Here is a 20,140-nt window from a genome sequence, read left to right on the forward strand (position 1 = left end):
AGAAATTAAGAGCAGTCACTGTTTCTCATGTATTTTATCCTGTCAAAGCCACTGTCCATTTGTTAGTATAAAATATATCCCCTTGTGTGTATTTTTTCTGCATGAGACTTTTCCTTCAATAGAATTCATTAGAAAAGAATTTCAGTGTCATCTTCCACCTTCAAAATTTATCTTATACTACCAAACAGAAAAAAGAAAACTCCTATGTAGCTTACAAATTATTTCTGTTACAGAACTGTTTCTTTTCCAAAGGTCACAATTATTTCAGCATCGTTTCATTCAAGAGCATTTCCATACTCATCATAATTTGTTTCCCATGTCCTGAACTTAAAAGGTGGCAATGGTACAATGCCTGCATATTGTGAGACTACACTCAAGTCATCATCTTAATATTCCTTTGTCCTTAGCATGTTTTCCTCTGCTAGCTCAGGAGGAAAGCATCAAGAATTATTCTTAAGTAATGACATCTGAAACCAGATGATCAATTGTACTTATACTTGACAAAACCTTGCTTAGGGGAAGAAGCACAAAGGAAAGGGAGACTGCTATAAAGACTCTGGAGTAGATTTAATCGTTAGATAAGAGGGAGTGTTTCCTCTACAGTGATAGGATTCCTTAAGAGTTAAACCGGATATGGTTACCATGGAGCTAAGACTCCCACAGAAAAAAATAAAATAAAATACTGCATTTTGAAATATTTGTTGGAAGCACACAGGCAGCCAAGCAAATGATACTGCACCACTTTCAGACATTATTAGTAGGTCACTTAAATTCTCCATGCAAGTGGAAGCTCAAGGGTACAGGCTTTTATTCATGGGTATTTCATGGGTGGTAAAGCACTGGCACAAGCTCCCCAGGGAAATGGTCACTGTCCCAAGCCTGTCAGAGTTCAAGAAGCATCCAGAGAATGCTCTCAGATATAGAGTCTGATTTTTGGGTGGTCCTGTATAGAGTTGGACCCAATGAACTTTGTGGATCCCTTCTGTGATTACATTGCAGCCAATGCCTTTCTGATTTAGAAATCTTTACCTGAAAACAATAGATAAGTTTCTTGTGTAATACAATACTTCACTAAGTTAAATATAGTTACTTGTTATTAACCAAGGTTTTGAGTAAACTGAGGGGTATGGTCTTCTGTAAATGTGAAGGGGAAAAAAAATCGTAAAGTTGACTTAGTCTTTCCGCTCCTTGAACTGCATTCCCTACCATTGAATTTGATCATATAAATTGTCAGAGAGCCTTAACAACTATAAAAATTACCTCTCAGTATCTTGGCAAGACACTTTCTTTCATGAAATGTCTTTTGTCTCAGACCTAGTTAAAACATACTTCCAAGACAAAACTTTTACTAAAATCTTTTAATTCTAAATGAATGGTGATAAGACAGTCTATTTTTTTTTTTTTTTTTTGGAAAGTTTTAGTATAAACTAGTCTATAATCCACAGAAATAAATTATCATGCAGTCATAGAAAAGGAGCATGCAGCAGTTAAGCTGTAGTTCTGGCCTAATAGTCCCTGACCGCCTGGTCTAGCTTTGTCACAGGTTTTCACCATGTGCACCATGAGCACAAGTGATTTAACTTTAGGGCTACCCTGGATCTCCACCACATGTGGAGAACAAATAGCAAGGCTAAGAATATTAAAAAATTGTCATCTCTGTAAATCAGAGACTTACTTACATTTGCTCTTAGCTCTGTATTGTTCATAAATGCTCACTGGTCAGGAAGACCCTTTTTGTTACTTGATGATGATCCTGTAAGTGACAGAAATCTGGCTAAGACTGTAAACCTGAAGTAGTTTTGGGCCTACAGAGAACCTACAGTGCTATTCCCAAATTCTGCCTTCTGATTTGACAGTAAACAAACCAGAGCACAGGAAGTTCACACTGAATATGAGGGGGCATTTCTTTACCGTGAGGGTGACAGAGCACTGTCTGCTGGAGGTACTCAAAACCCACCTGGATGCCATCCTGTGCAATGTGCTCAGGGTGATCCTGCTTGGCAGGGGGGTTGGACTAGATGATCTCCAGAGGTCCCTTCCAACCTCAGCTATTCTGTGATTCTGTAAAGACTTGTTTGCCTATCGATTTTGTCTCGGTATGCTTCTGGCACAGTCTCGTGCCATGTACACTATATGAGCAAACACTTAGAACCAGGTCAGTGTTAACGTGTAGTCATGTTAAGACTCCTACATTCAAGTTAATTACATTTACCTCATGTTACCCATCTCTTACTTATTACCTTCACTACAAGAAGGCATACAATAAGATTCTATCCTGAAAATCATGAGACTTTAGAATTATTTACATTTCATATACACTGGAGTTATGAAACCATTCAGTGGTTCCAGATAATAATTTGCCATAGCCACAGCTGCCATTTTTCTCTCAATTAAAAATCCTTGCACCTTTAGATTCAGGAACCAGGATCACTTCTATAGGGAATCAGAAAACTATCAAAAAAGAAACAAAACAAAACAGAAGAGAAATTTCAACCATTATAAACTCTTTACCTGTTAACGGTTTCTCATGACAAATGTCTCTGAAAATGACAAAGTGAAGATGGAGACAGACCATCATTTCAAGGCATAATCGCGATATTACAGTCAACAGACTGTAACTTCAGGACCATATTCTCAAAATATTTCAGAATCAGAAGGTTTGCAGAAGTTCTAGCCACAACTTTAAAATACATTAGTTGGTAACTCTGGTGAAAAATTACTACAGACCTCAAGAACATCATTTCAGGTATTTCTCTAGTCAATTATGAAAGTGGTTATCCCAAAAGTGATTCTTATCACACAGCCTCAGAAATATAAAAAATCACCCATACAATTCTTCTTTCCTATGATGTTGTAAAAGGAGGAAAGAAGAATTATTTCCTTTTGAATTACAACAAAATTTATTTTTCTTCAGAATTAAGCGATACTGAACAGAAATGTAGCCACAAAAATGCTATATTAGAACCTTAAGAGTGTCAAAAGCAATGTGAAGTTTCTCTTCAGTCAGTGTCAACCTACGGATTAGCGACTACTTGAGTACCTGACATTTCACTACTTTCTCTATGCTGTTAGAGAGAGTGCACACTGGCACAAGACCACACAACATCTAACTCTTAGCATGACCCTGGGAAATATATTGGCCTGTACCTACTAGTACCTTGCCAGAAAATACCTCAGCATGACTTGGCGGTACAATATAGGCCAGAACTGTTCCCCATAGGCATTACAGATAAGGTCACACTGAGGGATTAGTTCAGCTGTATGCACATAAACTGCGTTCTTCCTCTTCACCTCAAGGCTGGAGAATTAACTGTGGCTATTTAACTTATTAACAGAGTCACAGCTTTTCCAACCTTTAGAAAGGGGTAGCTTGTCTGTTTTTAGTTAGGTCACTGGGTTCAATTTGTATTATTTAAAATAGCCAGGACAAGGGAAGTACTGGATGATCTCAGAGACTGCAGCAATAAAAAAAAAAAAAAAGTTAAATTAAACAATAAAAGTAACTCGAAGATGGCTATGAGATGACTAAAATGCATCTGAATGGCCTCCTGAAAGGTGAGGAAATCCTGGCCAAGTAAATAGGAAAAGTATTGTGTCTGTCTCCAAGAACTGTGTGAATCAGATGCAGTTGTCAACTGTGTTTAAGGGGAACTCAAGCAGCATAAATACAAAGACAGGAGAAAAAAGTTGCAAGGGAATGAAAGATACAGTTATATGAAAGTCAGCTAAACAAACTCGTGTTATTTATTCCTGCAAAGTCATACCTGAGAGAGAATAGAATTATTCTTCATAAATACACTGATAGGTTACAGTGTTGACACGCATGAAAAAAACAAACCTTGAAATAAATATATACGTTTAAGCTGAAAAACTGAATGAAGTTCCAATTTACTAGATAAATGAACTACTACATTGATAAAAAGCAGCAGGGGAAAAGATGTAATTGGCTTTAAAATTCTTCAATTCTGATCTTCAATTCAAAACAGATTCAGTGGCTCAAAAAGTTCTTTCCAGTACTATGTCCCTGTGATACGCAAATAAATGTTTCCACATTTAGTAAACACAACTGTAAGACTAATCCAAGACAAGATAATTCAGTTGGATGCTTTGCAGTAAAAAATAAGACAGTCACAAGCAAATCAGCAAACAGAAAGACTAGAAAGTAACTTAGAGGAGTAATGACTACAAGCATTTCAGTGTTCTGAGCAAAATACCTTTACCTGTTTGTTGCACATCTTCTGTATTCAGGAAGATTGGCCATTGCTCATTTTGGAACATAATTTCCACTTTGAAGGTTTTATTTTCCACAAAAATACTTATTTATTTGTAATTTTCCATATAAAGCAAACTGCTTTTAAAGACTCTTAACTTTGGCAAGCCGTGCACGTCAAAATGAACTAAAACTGCTGCAAGTTCTCATAATTTCTTCATTTTCTTCTATTCCAAACAACAAAAAATACGAGGACAGTTGCTTTTTCTGATAGAGCTGAAGAAAAAGCCTGCAAAAAGCCATGTCTTAGCCTCTTTTTCCCATTCTCTCCTTGTGAACATTGACTATTAATGCATTCTCTCACTGGCTGAATACAAAAATTCTGTCTCCCTGGACAAGTTTATCCCCATAGCACTCTTTTGTGTGTGTGTGTGATGACGATATATGTCTGGTTTAAATACCATACTGATTTAATAAATATTTATTTATATTATAAATTATTATAATCATATAATAATTACATATATAATCATATATATATTATACATTGTTACATATATATACATATATATATATTACACATATATATGGGAGTGCACCTCAGTCTTTTCTCTTTTCTTTCTCATCACAATAACTGAGTCTTTTACAATCCATCATTCCTTTAATGCCATTGCTTCGGTCAAACAAATCCTTATTTCTGAGAATTTGTCCTGATTACTAATCACAAATGCCCATGTAAAAAAATTACAAAGTTCTTTTTCCTTTTTTTTTTTTTTTTTTTTTTTGGACAGGGAAAGCAGAGGAAACACTTACCATCTCCTGCAGATGCAACTTCTTTAAAAAAACCTGCAGAAGTAACCCACTACCTCTTTACTATTTTTTTCTTTAACATCTTCATTTTGCAATGCAACATTTCAGCTGTTATGATTTATTCCTATTCACAGAGTTTAATTTTTAATTCCATTGTCATCTGCAGCCTGTCTACCTATTGATCAAGAAAAGTTCTCCGTATCACAGAATGTACTGTTTTCATGTATTTGTACAGTACCGAGTAGATCCTACACACTGTCTGGATGCAAGACTACACATTTTTAAATCAAAACTACTCAAATATAAAAATGTTGTTTACCAAGATACATTCATTCACAGGTATTAGACAATTTTGCTTACATATATTAACAACACAGCTTAAAGAAAAACAGATTAAAACATCAATAGAGTCCTTCTTTGAAGCATATTAATTAGGCTAAAAACAATTTTCATTGTGGTTCACTTTAGGCGGTTTAAGATAATTTTCTCAAATTTGGCCACCATTAGGTCACTGGGCCGAAATTACTGATTACCATAGCATAAGGATTGGTGACTCTATGTATTATATGTTGAAACATATTTCTCAAACAACTCATTATACAGACACAAATTAAATTTCTGATTAGCTTTGCTCGTTCAACATATGCATTACTACCTTCCTTTTTTAATTTGCAAGCTTTCATGTTTACCACACCTGACTTCCAACTAGTTATTAGGCAGCAGTACATTTTCATGGAACATAACCAAGACTAACCCTGATAGGGTGTTTCCCTGGTCTGATGGATGCTGAAGATTTTAGAGATGCACACAAAAAAGTTGGGTATTGTTAACGGATGTTGCCTGGAAGTAGCTTAAGACCAGGATAATTTTCCATCAGCTCCCGTGTTATGACTAACTTTTGTTATTACCACCATATGTTTCTTTAGATTACCAAAAAAAAAACACAGATGTGAAAGATAAAAGGAGCAAATGTATTAGGATAAAGCTAGTTTACAAGAACACATGACAGAGCTGTGCAATTACATGTTTCATTTTTTAAGCAGCACTAGAAACATTCTACCGACCTCACAGATTACCTATAACAGATGATCACTATAATCTTTCAGCTATTTTTTTCCCTTAAGGTCTTTCACTCCATTTTCTGTTACTGTGATTGAACATTCACACTCAAAATTCTGTGATTTACAGTTCTAGATGGTCTTCATACTAGAAAGGATATAAAGGTCATACTACCACTCTAACTGGCAAGTTAAGCCTTCTATATGGGACCTTATTTAGTCTATGATGTTATTTAAGCCTAAGGTCAGCCATAAGAGATGACGACTTGGGAAGATCCCTGACAAATAAAAATAGGTAAGTCTTTCTAACAAAAACAAACATCTGTCATAAAGTAGAAACGACATGCTCAGGATGAATCCAGAATCTTCCATACCACCAAACTTCCTGAATTTCAAATTGAACATGGAGAGACTATAATTCATGATTCAGCTACTCTCAAAATAGATTTATTTTTTTTTATTCCAATATCAAGGCACCAATGGATACAACTCTATTGCTCGTTGTTTGAGCAGGGGTATGACAAGAAATCAGAACTACAGTCTGTTTAGCAGCAAAAGGTCATTAATGACAGCTTCAATTATCTGCAGCTAGGCTAGCTAGGGCACTTACAATGAGTCATCAAATTGCGGCATTTCAAAAAAAAAATGAGCAAAAGACTGAGTAAGGGAAGCATTTTCTCTCTTATGATAGAATTCCTTTTCCTAGTAAGGTAAATTACAAATATTTAACACTATCACCTGTATTTAAACCTTTCACTTAGGAAAATATATTCTCCTAATAGCCTTCCTTCTTGAGGAATTTCATTACTGAGTAACAACACAAAATATTCTATAACGGAAAAACAATCTGTTCAAAACAATGTTTAAAATGAATGACCTATCAGGTTCTGCTCTTAAACCTCAACATCTTATGTCTGATTTAGTAGATGCTATACCTTGCTTCCAACTTTTATAATCAGAAGAGCACAGCAAATAGTTAATTCAATGATTTTGTGCACAAATGATATCAAGTGTAGAATGCTTTACCTGGAAGTTCTGAACATCAGGCTGACATGCATGGATAATACAACAGTTCTTAAGCAAGCCACACTTGATGTGTTAGGCTCTATTTCATACATTGAACTAACAGTGGGAGAAGTACCATACATATCAATAACAAACAATATAATCCCACACCCTATACCTCCCTCCAGAAACACCATTATCTACACCTCTATGAAACAAACTGTCCAGTTACTATAGTAAGTTTTGACTGCTTCTCTTGTACAATAAAGACTTAGACTGACATGCTTCTATTACTGAACCTTTTTTTATAAATAGTATTATACTTTATTTCATTTTGTATATATAAAGAAACCATTTTTGCTTCCATCTTGGTAAAAATAAAAATATTAAAATAAAAATTTAAATACATTACAAAAAATACTTCAATATCAACATCTTTATTAAGAAGAACATGTGATGGGTTTGACTGGACATAAATTCAAAGACAGTCATATTATTTACATTCACATTACCTCAAACATTATGAGATGCAATATCACTTGATTTTACTAGTGAAAAGATTTTGGATATGTATGAGATTCATTGTTTTAGACTATTCCCATTATAATAGAAGCAATTTTTTTAATAGTTTGTGGATACCTTGAGCAAAATTGCAATATATATTAAAGAAATCATTAAAAAAAAAGCATCAACAAATAATGGGCAGTGACTGAAGGAGGGAATTTGTATTGATTGATACAATTCTTGAAAGGATTCTCAAAAGTGAAATTTCAGTAAATCTTCTAGACTTCAGTTTAGGAAGGCTTAATTTTAACTTCTGAAGTAATTATCAATGATCACTGATTCCAGCGAGAATACTTACTCATCTAGAAACAAGTTTCTGTTTAAATGTCAGTATTGAACAGAACAGAGTACCCTGAGCTGGAAGGGATCCATGAGAATCATCAAATTCAGCTCTACACAGGGCAGCCTAACAGTTAAACCATCTATGTAAGAGCACTGTCCATCCACTTCTTGAACACCAACACACCTGGGGCCATAACCACTTCCCTGGGGAGCTTGCTCCAGGACCATGCTCTCAGGAAAGAGCCTTTTCCTAATACCCTATCTTTGTGTAGCACAAAACTGCACACAGTACTCAATGGGAGGCCACACCAATGCAGGCCATATGGGACAACCACTTCTGTTGACCAGTTAGCTATCCAGTGCTTAATGCACTCCAGGATACAATTGGCCCTTTTGGCTGTCAGAGCACACTACTGACTCATATTGAGCTTACCATCACCCCAAAACACCTGATACCCTTCTGCAGACCTGTACTCATGCATTGACTTGTTCCTCAGTCTACATATACATTCAAGATTATAGCATCCAAGCTGCAAAATCCAGCATTTCTTCTTATTAAATTTTACACAGATAGTGATTGCTCAGTGGCAGTACTCAGTACTCAAGCATACATTTTACCCATTCAGGAAAGTTTTGTGTTAGAAATAGTCAACTAAAGATCTTACCTAAGAACCAGCACAGTAAGTAGAGAAAACTGCTGCCATTTTTGAAAACTTTGAGCTAATGTTTTGTTACATTTTGTGTAACCAATAAAATAAAACAAAAAATACACACCACAAACCTAACTTTGCAGTTGATATACCTGAGTGATTCAGTCATTAGAAGTGCACGTCACCATCAGCCATTCCCTGTAACATCATTTATATCAGATTTTCTACTATGTTATTTCCATGCCTCAAAATAATCAAAATAAAGATAATGAGAGCTGAAAACCACTTTATTTAGACAAGACTACTTTTAACAGATCCAAAAACCTTACTAAAAAAAAGCAAATAAAAAGATTAAGGATACTAAAATTCAATCTACAGCAACTCGTAACTCCTACAGAAAAGGCTTGGGGTCTGCAAGTTGGTAAGTTCATTTTGTTCTATGCATTTTAAAATTCTCACTCCTAATTAATCCTAGTGTATGTAAATATCACATATAAAATAAAGGAAAAAATGTGAAGTTTTAAACGAAGACTTGGAACACTATTAATACAGTCAATATTCACTTCCTACCAGTAGTGACTGATCAGGAAGGAAACCAAATTTTATTAATTAGCCCTTCTTATTGTTATTAATTAGTACTTCTTCCTGTTACAGTCAACATTTAACATGGTCAACACGTATGCAGTAAAAAATCTTTTGTCTTGTGAATGTTCTTTACAAAGCGTTTACCTGATATTAAATATACACACACAAACATAGCATACATGATCAGACTGAGGTCTCCCAAATTCTAAACTCTACCTTTCATAGTTTTGGCTACTGTGGAACTAGAAAATTATTGATTTTGACCTTTTGGAAACTGCCAAATAAATGGATATGCATTAAAGAAGAAGGTTATATTAGTAGTATGGAACATAATACTGACTTTTTTTTTCCCCGCAAATGTTTTACTTTTTGTTTTGTTTTATGATCAAAATGTTAACTGACAGTACACTTAGAAAGTATCAACATTTCTACACAACAGTTTCTGAATTCTACAAATTACTGGCATTAAATATGTTTAACATCCACCAGGTGTATATGCATTCTGTGAATTTTCTAGATACAGAAGTTATGTCACAGTGTAGACAATGAACTTCAGAGGCAGTCTTGGGAGATGGCAGCCATTTGGCCTTAAGCATTTTAGTGAATCACCTGAGGCATTTTTGTATAGATTCTAAGCATGATGATCCTTGTATTTCCTTTTTTATATGAAACTGCTGATGCCATTTGAAAGCATGTTAAATCTTCAGTGGTTTAAATTAGTACTGCAGCTGCTGCTAAACAGCTGGTTCAAGTCTCTGTGTTGAAGTTCTATTGTTACCAGTAATTTGTGAAGGATTTTACATAAGCTGATTCTCTTGCAGTTCTTTTGCATTTCATGACTTCTGATGAGAATTCATATTGTTACATTTGGGTCAAGGGATGCTGGTATTCTGGTATTGGAGAAGCTGGTTGAGTGCTGAAGAAGCTAAAACACTCAAGACTGACAGAGATCGTTGTGTGCTAAAAACAGCTCAGGCTTGTGCTGGCTACTCGTCTTACTGAGCAACCAGCACTTGCTTAGTTGGATAAAAACCCAGTAGAAGGAAGAAACCTGATATTACTACTGAATTACTACTACACTTTATGAAGCTGTTGTTTCTGCCATTGCTTCTGTTGACTGAAGCTGCCATTCCTCACATAGGCATGATATACCAAGAGACCAAACAGGAGGAAAGCCTGAGAGAACCTGACCTCTGCAAGCCCCAGTTCATATCTGAACCAAATCTGTTAAAAGAGTTAACCACAGGTGTGCAATTGCTGACAAACACCTGTGTGTATGCATAGTACTGCAAGGGAAACTACCAAAAACTAGGGGAAAAATAATAATATCAGTGTGCCTGTAGGCTTTTGTAATTCCCATGCAATTTTGAACTACTTTAGAGACTGATTGGGAGTATGCAATATTTGTCATTTGAACTTTATAACACTTTAGAAAACTGGTTTTCCTAAAACTACAGTTATTATCCAAGCAAATTAGGAATTTACGATGGAAAAGTCTCCTGTAATTAGAACAGTGAACATTCTTTTAAAGTAATGTCTGTTACATGGTTTTAATCCTTCCAACACCAAAACCACTATACTCTAAGTTACCAGGTATAAATCTTTGGGGGTTCAAACTTTTTTTTTGTGGGACAGGAAGGGAGAAGGGGAGAAATCAGCTTTGTATTGTACTGTCAGAGTGCAAGAAAAGAAGATCAAAAAAAAAAAAAACTATCAAAGCTTTTGTAACTCATGAAGATGTGTAAAAATCATTAGAAAGAAAGACAAACTTCTTTCTTTTTACCAAGCAAATCTGTTGAGGCTATTTTACTACCATGTCATAGTAAACGTTGGTCTTGTTAGATGGTTAGAAAAGAGCGTTAAATCTGTCAGCCACACAACATTAATACAGCTAGGTAATGGAAGAACCAGAGAACCATAAAAATACTGTTTTTTCTGGACTTTGAAAACTTCATTAAAATTCAAAAACTTCACTACAAATTTTAAGACTTTTCACAGTAGTTATATACAGCTCTGTTTAATGGAAAAAGATTACAGGAAGTGCAATGGTATTTTTTTCTCCTAACAACGACAAAAAAAAAAAACACAAAGATCTATGTACAGACTCCACTGCATTCTAATCATGAGAAATTTGTGCTGTGTTAGAAAAAAACATTATGCAGCCACCCCTTTAATGAACTCAAAATAGGATCTGTAGGCTAATTATTAGACTGACTTATATAGATGGAAATCTTTTGTGAAATACATTTAAGTTTTCCCAATAACAAGAATTGAAGGGACTCACTTGTACTATAAATTCTAATCTGATTTTTTAAAAAAGTCTGGACATTTACCCTCCCCCCAGCAACCTTTTCAAAGCATGTAAATGATTAAACGTTTCAACACAGTATAGCTTTCACAAATTGTAACATTCATTGCTAAAGTTTTTTGCTTTCACAAATCTGTTCCTTAAACAAATATTAATTTTAAAATAGTGGTACACAGTTACTTTCTCATAGTTACATCTTGTCTACCCTATCCATTAGGTAGAAACACTGCTACCAGAGTCCAAATACTGCTACCACATTCTGCTTCTATAGTTCCCACTTAATCTACTGTTAATGCAACACAATTTACTCAGTATCAAACTACAAATAGTATACATAATGAGATTTCTTTACCTTTGGTCAGAACCTGGCACAGTTGGCAGGATAAGCAGTGTAATTGCAGACGTGTAATTGCCAGTATTAAATAATTATTAATTAAATAATTAATATACCCCTCATTCCATAAAGAACAATGAAGAGTAAACCTTCACATCTATTTTTTTTTGTCTCATAAGAAATAATTTCCGAAAATAACATAACTACATGTAATCCAAAAATTCATGTCTTGATTTACCTGTTATCAGTTCTCTAGAAAACAACTGTTGCTTTGTCTTCTTAGAAAAAAATTATTACTTTGTAAGACTGGAGAATAACACTCTTTAGAGCATAATCAATAAATTCCTACTCTAAAATTCCAACATGTATGAAGGGCAGGTATGATCTTTCCTGTAGATATCTCTGAATGCAATTAACACCTTGATTACAGACAACGATGTACATAATTTCTAACTTTTTCTTCACACTAATAGTAACTATGGCAAAAGAATTGAAAAAAAAAAAAAGTATGCTGTCTTGCTAGTGTAATCTGAGGTCTACAGAGATTAAGGTTACTTAAAACAGGTATCTACACACAGATATTCAAGTTCTTGGTGTATCATCTTCCATCATGCCTTCTTATTTGCCTGGATTTTCTAAGATAGTTGATTATTTGTTATGTGTACAGGAACATGTGCTCTCCAAAAATATTCTAACAGGCGTAAGGAATTGTCTGGCGATTTCTTAATCACATTAAAAACATAATGTTCAAATTATATTTTTACGCTGAGCAAATAAACCAAAATATTAATTGAGGCATACATTAATGTCTTCTATTTTCTTTCTGTATCTTTTAAAGTGTGTTTATGCTTACAATTGTTTTCCTAAATAGGGATGATTTTACAATCCATAGAGGTCTATAGTTACTATGCATCTGCACTGCTATTAAGTGTCCTTTGGAAAAATATACATTTCATGAATGAAGTAAACAAATACACAACTATAAAGCAGCATTCTGTCACCAAATTCAGTGTATTCTAAATAACTGTGTGTCAAATCTATTTTCCCCTCTTCCCTGACTCAACTTCTGTTTTAAGTTTTGGAATCTGTATCTAATGCACCTGGCAGTATTTGGCAATGTGGTCACACCACTGTCATGGGAACTGAGAAAGAAGCAGTATTAACAGCTGGGTTTCAGTACGAATCATACCCAGTCAGCATGGCAGAGGATTAGAAAAAAGGCACAGAGATCACTTGCTATATTCCATAAAACCGTGGGAACATCACTAGTTTATTACTGAAGATACTAATTGCTCCTTCAGATACCAAGAAGCAGTTTGTGCAGAAAGCAATCCCTACAGCAGCCACCAGTGGGACTAGGGGGAAGATAGGAAATATATGCATTTAGGATTATTGCATAGTCACAAGTCCTATTAAAAATTCTTTAACATGCTGATTCTCTGAGGTGAGATTTAAGAGTTTTCCTTTTGATTTTATTTCAGCAGACATGCATTATTAATAATATGTGACAAGGGGTTAGATCTATTCAATATTAAAATTATTTGTAACAACCGCCTGTATGTAGTATATTTAAAACATCCACTTTTTTTTTGAAGTAGCAAATTTTAAATTTAAGCTGTAGAAAGGAACAGTAGTAAAGCATGATGCTAATATCATGTAATGCAATGCTACTTTGTTTTTTAGCTGGTATTGACTGGGCCAATATGAACAGGCAAAACTGCAACTCTGTTTCATTAAGTGTAACATCTCACAGTGCTGAAGACTGGAAAATGAGAAAGAGTACGTGCATAACTTTAATGCACATAGTTAATAGGGGAGAAAATTACTGTTGACATGAGCAAAACTTCAGTTGGCAGAAAAGGAATAGGAGAAGCATGTGTGTTTGATGTGGCTTTAGATTTTAGATCATCATATATAATACTACATGCAATGCTGTACCATGCATCTCTGAATGATATTGCTGTACTCCCTTACAGGGAAAAATAGGTTTACAGTCTATTGTATAGATTTCATGCCAAACAAGAATGATATCAGGGTAACCGACCAAACACACGTGCCATCTCTAAACTGTAACTCTAACACCTTCAGGAGTCTTAAACTCACCTACCTTTCATGGCTAGAGGTGAAATCCAATTTCTCTCCAACTAATCATGATGCAACTCATCATTGTCCCCTTGTTACATCTTCAAAAACTGTATTCACCTTTTCTCCTTTCTGCCTTCCTTTATATTCTTCCAATAAGCTACCAGCTTGCAATTTCATTTTTTCCAGAATATTAAAGCATTTTTTCTCTTCCTCATGACACCAGCATAATTTTATAATTGTTTCTGAAACCAGAACACGAAAATAACTACGTAGTGACATGGTGGGTATCTTTTCATTGCCTTCTTATATTCCCCTTTCTGTCTTTCTCTGTTATCTTATTTTAATTGAAAGATTTGGGGGCACAAGTATTTTATTTTTTCTGCATCTGTACCAAAAGCTCAGAACAAACCACAAGATCCCTACTCAGAAAACAAGCAAGATCCAAGTACATCAAGACAAATAATGTCAAATTCTATGTATTTATAATGCAGCTGTGACTACATCATTTATCCGTCTTTTCCTGGGCAGGAGCTACAAAATTCCAGTCATTAAATAAATTTCAAATAACTTTCGTCATATTAAATGTATCAAACTACTTAAGAAATTTGTTTCAATTTATATCTAAATGTGGTGCGTTTTCCCCAAAGAACTGGTCTTTGCCTGGAGCCTGAAATATCTGCTTGAATGAGACAATTTCACCCCAGAAGAGAGATTAATTGTTACAAATGAATAAAATAGCTCTGACACAGATATAGTCACTACTCCAGCATGTCCAGAGCTAAAACCAGACACACTATACAGGCTGAAGCATGATTGTCATGTTTATACTGTGGTAGAGCAACCCTTAAAAAGGGTTGCAAGATTGCAGGTCTTGTCTATATTTCATCAAAAACAATCACTCACAGTGTACTACAGCATATGATGCACAATGTCAGCACTGGCAAAATCTGTCATATGATCAACCTCAATCACCAAATATTACCCAGATCTTTCACAAGGAAATACTCCCAGGCCAAGAATAAGTATAAGGTAACAGTTTTGCATATAGTGACAAACTGGGTGAACTTACTCATATAACTGAGAACACATGCAGTGAGTAGAAGTAGCAATTCAATAGGTAAAAATAATCAGAGCAATACTATTTACAGAGAAAAATGCTACAAGAAACTTAACTCTGGGTAAATTAATAAAATTAGGTGTGATTTCTATGGTAGAAACTGAAAAACAAGAAAAGCAAAAAGAGTGACTTGTTTACTAACACTATAGCTATTTACAAAGTTTAAGAAAAAAATAAATGTAATTGAATAACTTTTTAAAATAAGTGGAAAAAATATACATGTAGAACAGAAATTTAATTTTGTTGTTGTTCTTAGAGTATACACTTACACAGCTGTTAAAAGTTGTGGCAATACAATGAAAAGGGAAAGATTTAATACACAGAGATAAACACACAGATACATAAACATTTAATTCAAAAAGTCACCGAAGCTCCTAATACATATCTGTTCTTAGAAGTAACTCATATTTTATATAAAATTATTCTTTCTTCCGTTTCACTTTTTCTCCTACAAGGAAGTAACTAACAGACAACTAATGCATCATGAAATGCAGTACACTTCAGTGACACCAGACAAATGTCCTGATTAATTTGCAGGCAATACCATGGAATACATTCAGCTGTCCAATCAGCAGAAGCTGTGCCAGCTCCCTCAAAGGGGCTTTAGGAAAATTCCATTAATTTGATTTTAAAGCGTTCTTAGCTTTTGTGACTTATATATTAGATTCTATATCACTTGTATATAAATGTAATAACACACAACTCACCAAGAACAATTCCCATATTTCCCCAGTAATTAACTATTAATAGAAACTTCTTACTTTACTGAATTGAGTTCATATTGTAAAATTGAGATCACTTCCCATCTCATTTACATCTGGACAACAGAGAACCTCATTTTCAAGAAATATGGACAAGAAAACATATCCACATATAAAATTAGATAAGCCATCCAATTATCTTAAGTCTGAACAGCAATTTAACATCTAAATGATCAAAAATCCCTGCACATGCCAGGGAGGTTGGAACTAGATTACCTTTAAGGTCTCTTCCAACCCGAGACATTCCATGATTCTGATTCTGTGATTAAGGAAAATATACCTGAACAGAAATCTGTAAACTCATTATGTATATGGTCTAGATCTTGAAAAAAATAAAAATCCATGTATTCTACTCCAGATCTTCATAAAACCAGTATTCTGCTAATTATTGCAGATAACTACAAGTCTATGACAAAAAGCAATCTCCCATTCCTGTCTGTAAACATTTAGATGATTGGATGCATTTATCAAAGTGTTTAAAATTAGGTCATTGACATAAACTGTTAAAGGAATAAGAGTCCAAAAAGAATCAAGTGTAAAGGCCTTTGTCACCAACTAACCAATGTCATCACCATAATTCAGACCCTAAGCTAGGAAATAACTTTGTCAGGCTTCATTACATTTAAACTGCTCCTATACTCCCTACACTTTGGGTGTGGGTGACCTCCACTCATACTCTCTGTTAGCGGGTGACTATACAAGTATTTCTGATGGAGGAACATGAAAGCCATATGTTCCAAGGCATCACTTCATATTTGATTAATTTCACAGCAGCAAGAATGACAAAGAACTTGAGAACAATTTCCACAGAGGAAGAGACTGACAATTTGTCACAGTAGTTAAGTCCCAGTAGCTAGGAAAGGCTTGAATGAAAATGCTCTACACTCATTTGTCCACACTGCCAAAGGTAGCAAAGTTCTCTCCATATCCTTCAACATGCTATCTCAAAACAGCACGAATTAACATACCTGTTTCTCACTAATGCTGTAGATATGTTACCATCGTACGTTTTTCATGTATTCATACTTTAGGAGGAATACCAAATAAACAACACAGGGAAAGTCATATAAAGAACAAATATTACTAGGACAGAAAACTAAGAGATATCAGTATTGCATACTATGCATGTGAATTAAGGGTTTTGCTTCTCCCTTCTACCCGTGACACACAAGCATGTGCACATACACTGAATACTTAGAGTCAAATCTGGATGAAAGCCACCAACTATAAACTAGAGGAATAATTCCAAGCATCATTAAAGAAACAGAACATCAAAAAAAAAGCTTTCATAACAAAGACACAGCAGCAAGGTAGCAGTATAAGGAAAAAGTGTGTGTTTATATATTTCCTTCATCCTGAACTTACAGGCCAGGGAAAAAAAAGAAGAAAGGGAATTACAATTTATTGGCAGTATCTTCCTTTAAATAGTATCATTGTACATTAAAGGCTTTACACAATAACTGGGACTGAATGAGTACTGAATACTACTACAACAATGACAACAGTGGAAGTGTTCTCACCCTCTTCTCTGCAACTTGTTCTCAAGTTTTTTGTCATCCCCATTGCTGCCAAGTTAATCAGATCTGAGGAATGCTTTGGAGCAGAAAGTGATAATGAAAAGATTGCCATTAAAATTTATAAACATGCCCACAAGTTTGCTGCTCCCAAGAAATAAATGCAGGTATCATTTTAGGAGTTAATTCTTCTTCTCTTTCAAAAAAAAAAAAAAAAAAAAAAAAAAAAAAAAAAGATATTTTTTGCATCAAGAGCAGTTTAATCTCCTTTTATACCTCACCAAGAAAGAGTTATCTCTGAGAGCAAAGTGGTCTTTATAACATCCTAAAGCACTTCTCCCTACAGACGCAAAACTGAGAAAAGGGAGACCAACAATTTCAAAAGATTCCACTATACAAGCCTGAGAAACATTCACTAACAATTCAAATGTCCAAAAATATTCTCCTCTGGGAATGATCCTGATCAGTCAGGAATTTCCCTGTTAGAGTTCTAAAGAGCTACTGCAATTCGTGTTTGTATATACAAACACAGTGTTCATGCAGCAATAAAACCTGTAAGTAACAAGTACTGAAAGCCTACATCTGTAGCATTCAGTACCTCCACTAAGAAAGGAAGAATTTATTATTGTGAAATGATTGATTCTTTCTCCATGAAGGTGAAGCTCAGAAGGAAAAAACAGTAACTGATAGGACTGTTCACAGGAAAGAAGCTGGGGCTCCCAGGAAAGAAAACTAGATTCCTTTTTTTCCTGTAAAAGATTGCCTAACACCTAGTAAAAGAAACATTTCTGCCTAGTCTCACTTGCTGCTTCTCTTTTTATGTCCCCATCTCTGTTTATCTGTTGGGTAGAAGTGCAATGGTGTTCTACAAGAATGGGAAAGGGTCACAGCAGCATAAATTGCTGCATAAATTGCCATCTCACGTAGCATATATAGGCTACCTATAAACAGGCAAAGTGCCTCACTTCATCATTGACAAAGACTGCTCAGTTAAGGCAACATCTTAGGAAGTGAGAAGATTGAAGGATATTCATTTAAAGCTCCAGACTCAGATAAAAGCACCACCTCCTAAAGGTGGAGTAATCTACTGTGTAATATAGATACTTTTGTAAAAAGAGGAGTCCGAAGGAAGAATGTTGGAAAGGATTCTTCATTGTGGTTATCCATTTCCCCCCTACCACAAAATTCTCACAGACTTAAAAGTGCTAATGACACTTCATCACACCTGAACAATTTGTATCAGCTGCAGCAACCTTCACCACTCTCCAATCTTTTATTCTCAGAAATAAAATTTCCCACCCTTTCAGAAATCAGGCTTGCCATCTCCTACTTTGGGCCCTTAACACATTTTATTTTAGAGACCTTATTCTTTTAAAGTTATTTCAACTGTAAGGGAGACCTTCTGGAACATTATTTGTGATGAATGTGAAGATAGTAGGGAAAGAGAGAGGGAATACATACATTTTTCATGCTAGTTACAAAACAAAACACTCTTAGTCATGCAGGGTAAAAATAATGGGTGAGACAAGATGACACATGAAAAGGGCATTATCCTCTTTCCAAAAATTAAGGTAGGAACACTGCTTGCTTAAAAGTCCAAATTGATTGTTATACTCGATTTGTGTAAAGCCTTAGGAAAGAATGGTGTGAGGGTTCTTTATCGAAAATTATACCTAGTTAAAGCTATTTCACTAATTAACACCCCTTCCCAAATAAATCCTTAGGTCCTTTTAAAATAAGCCTCTTTTAAGCAGAGAAAAGACCCCAGAATATTTGCAGAGCCCCCACATCGACATCTGTTGGTATTCCCTATACACAAATGTGCTTCTGTGTGCATGTTTATTGGAAGAGGTCATCAAGGGCTTGCTTGGTTTATTCATCATTTTCAGCCTCTCCGATTTGCAAAGCTTCTGTTAATGTCAGTGAAATCTAACCCAGACAGAAGTTTCAGAGGTCAGATATTTGGCATGCTACATTTAGAAACCCAAGTACAAAGTTGACAAGGATGCTTCAAACACAGGGGATTACAGCGGAAATAGGTCTCCATATACCAAACTGGCTATTGAGCAGATTCAAGGAAGAATACACTGAGAATGCCTGATGCTATTAAAGCTCATGTTCTTGCTTTTTTTTTTTTTTTTCCACTGACTAAATCAATTCCCCCATTTGGCAAAGCCCAGCACAGAAATAACACTTTATTTTTAATACAACAGAAAAGGAATAAGACGCAAGACACAAAATCATGTACTACATAGTCTATAAAAAGCAGATACTTACAGTTCGTAGGAACTGTATTTCATCTTCCCCTCCTTCACCCCCTTCAGCCATGGCTCTTGAGGAGTCAGCTCTGCTAAGACTCTGATCGCCTCCACCGGCAGCTCACTGCGCTCAGTACAGCTCCTCTTCTCCTATCAGTATTAGCATATAGCTAATCCACAGCCATATAGGGAGCTCAGCAAACTCCACTGCACTGCAGACTGTCAGTCAACCCCCTCACTGCCAGAACCAACTGCGCTGCTTTTACAGCTCAGAGCAAGCAATCCCTTTCCTTTTCGCTCTTTACTCTCTACCCTACAGGCACACACAAAAAAAAGCACACCACCACCCTACTGTTAAGGTACTGCAGGAAGCATTATATGCATCACTAGGTTGTGGTGGTTTGCTTTATTTTATTTCATTTTTATTTCCCAGACACTGTTTGGTCACGACAGCAATAATACTGAAGTGTTAATGAAAGCAGAGCTTGCACTTCCATTTTCACAGATCAGGGTAACCAATTTTGCACTGAAATGTATCAAATTCGGCAACTCTGAAGTCACTGATTTGTGCAGTAGGAGGATGTAAATCATCATAGGAC

At 35.3% G+C, this 20,140-nt stretch overlaps 1 protein-coding gene across 13 annotated transcripts in view; it reads right to left on the reverse strand.

Annotated features, from left to right (window-relative positions):
• The window catches only part of RYR3 (ryanodine receptor 3), a 219,585-nt gene extending 199,802 nt beyond the window's left edge, over positions 1-19,783 (reverse strand). For 8 of the 13 annotated variants that reach the window (XM_072038900.1, XM_072038897.1, XM_072038899.1 and 5 more), the window contains exon 1: positions 19,561-19,783. In XM_072038900.1, the coding sequence (XP_071895001.1) occupies positions 19,561-19,611 (51 nt within the window). In that variant the 5' untranslated portion in view covers positions 19,612-19,783. The remainder of the gene's footprint in view (positions 1-19,560) is intronic. The other 5 variants (XM_027458847.3, XM_072038904.1, XM_072038905.1 and 2 more) reach the window with 1 other exon arrangement.
• Between the last annotated feature and the right edge of the window lie 357 nt (positions 19,784-20,140).

The sequence above is a fragment of the Anas platyrhynchos genome, chromosome 5 (genome assembly GCF_047663525.1).
Source record: "Anas platyrhynchos isolate ZD024472 breed Pekin duck chromosome 5, IASCAAS_PekinDuck_T2T, whole genome shotgun sequence".
Classification (NCBI taxonomy): domain Eukaryota; kingdom Metazoa; phylum Chordata; class Aves; order Anseriformes; family Anatidae; genus Anas; species Anas platyrhynchos.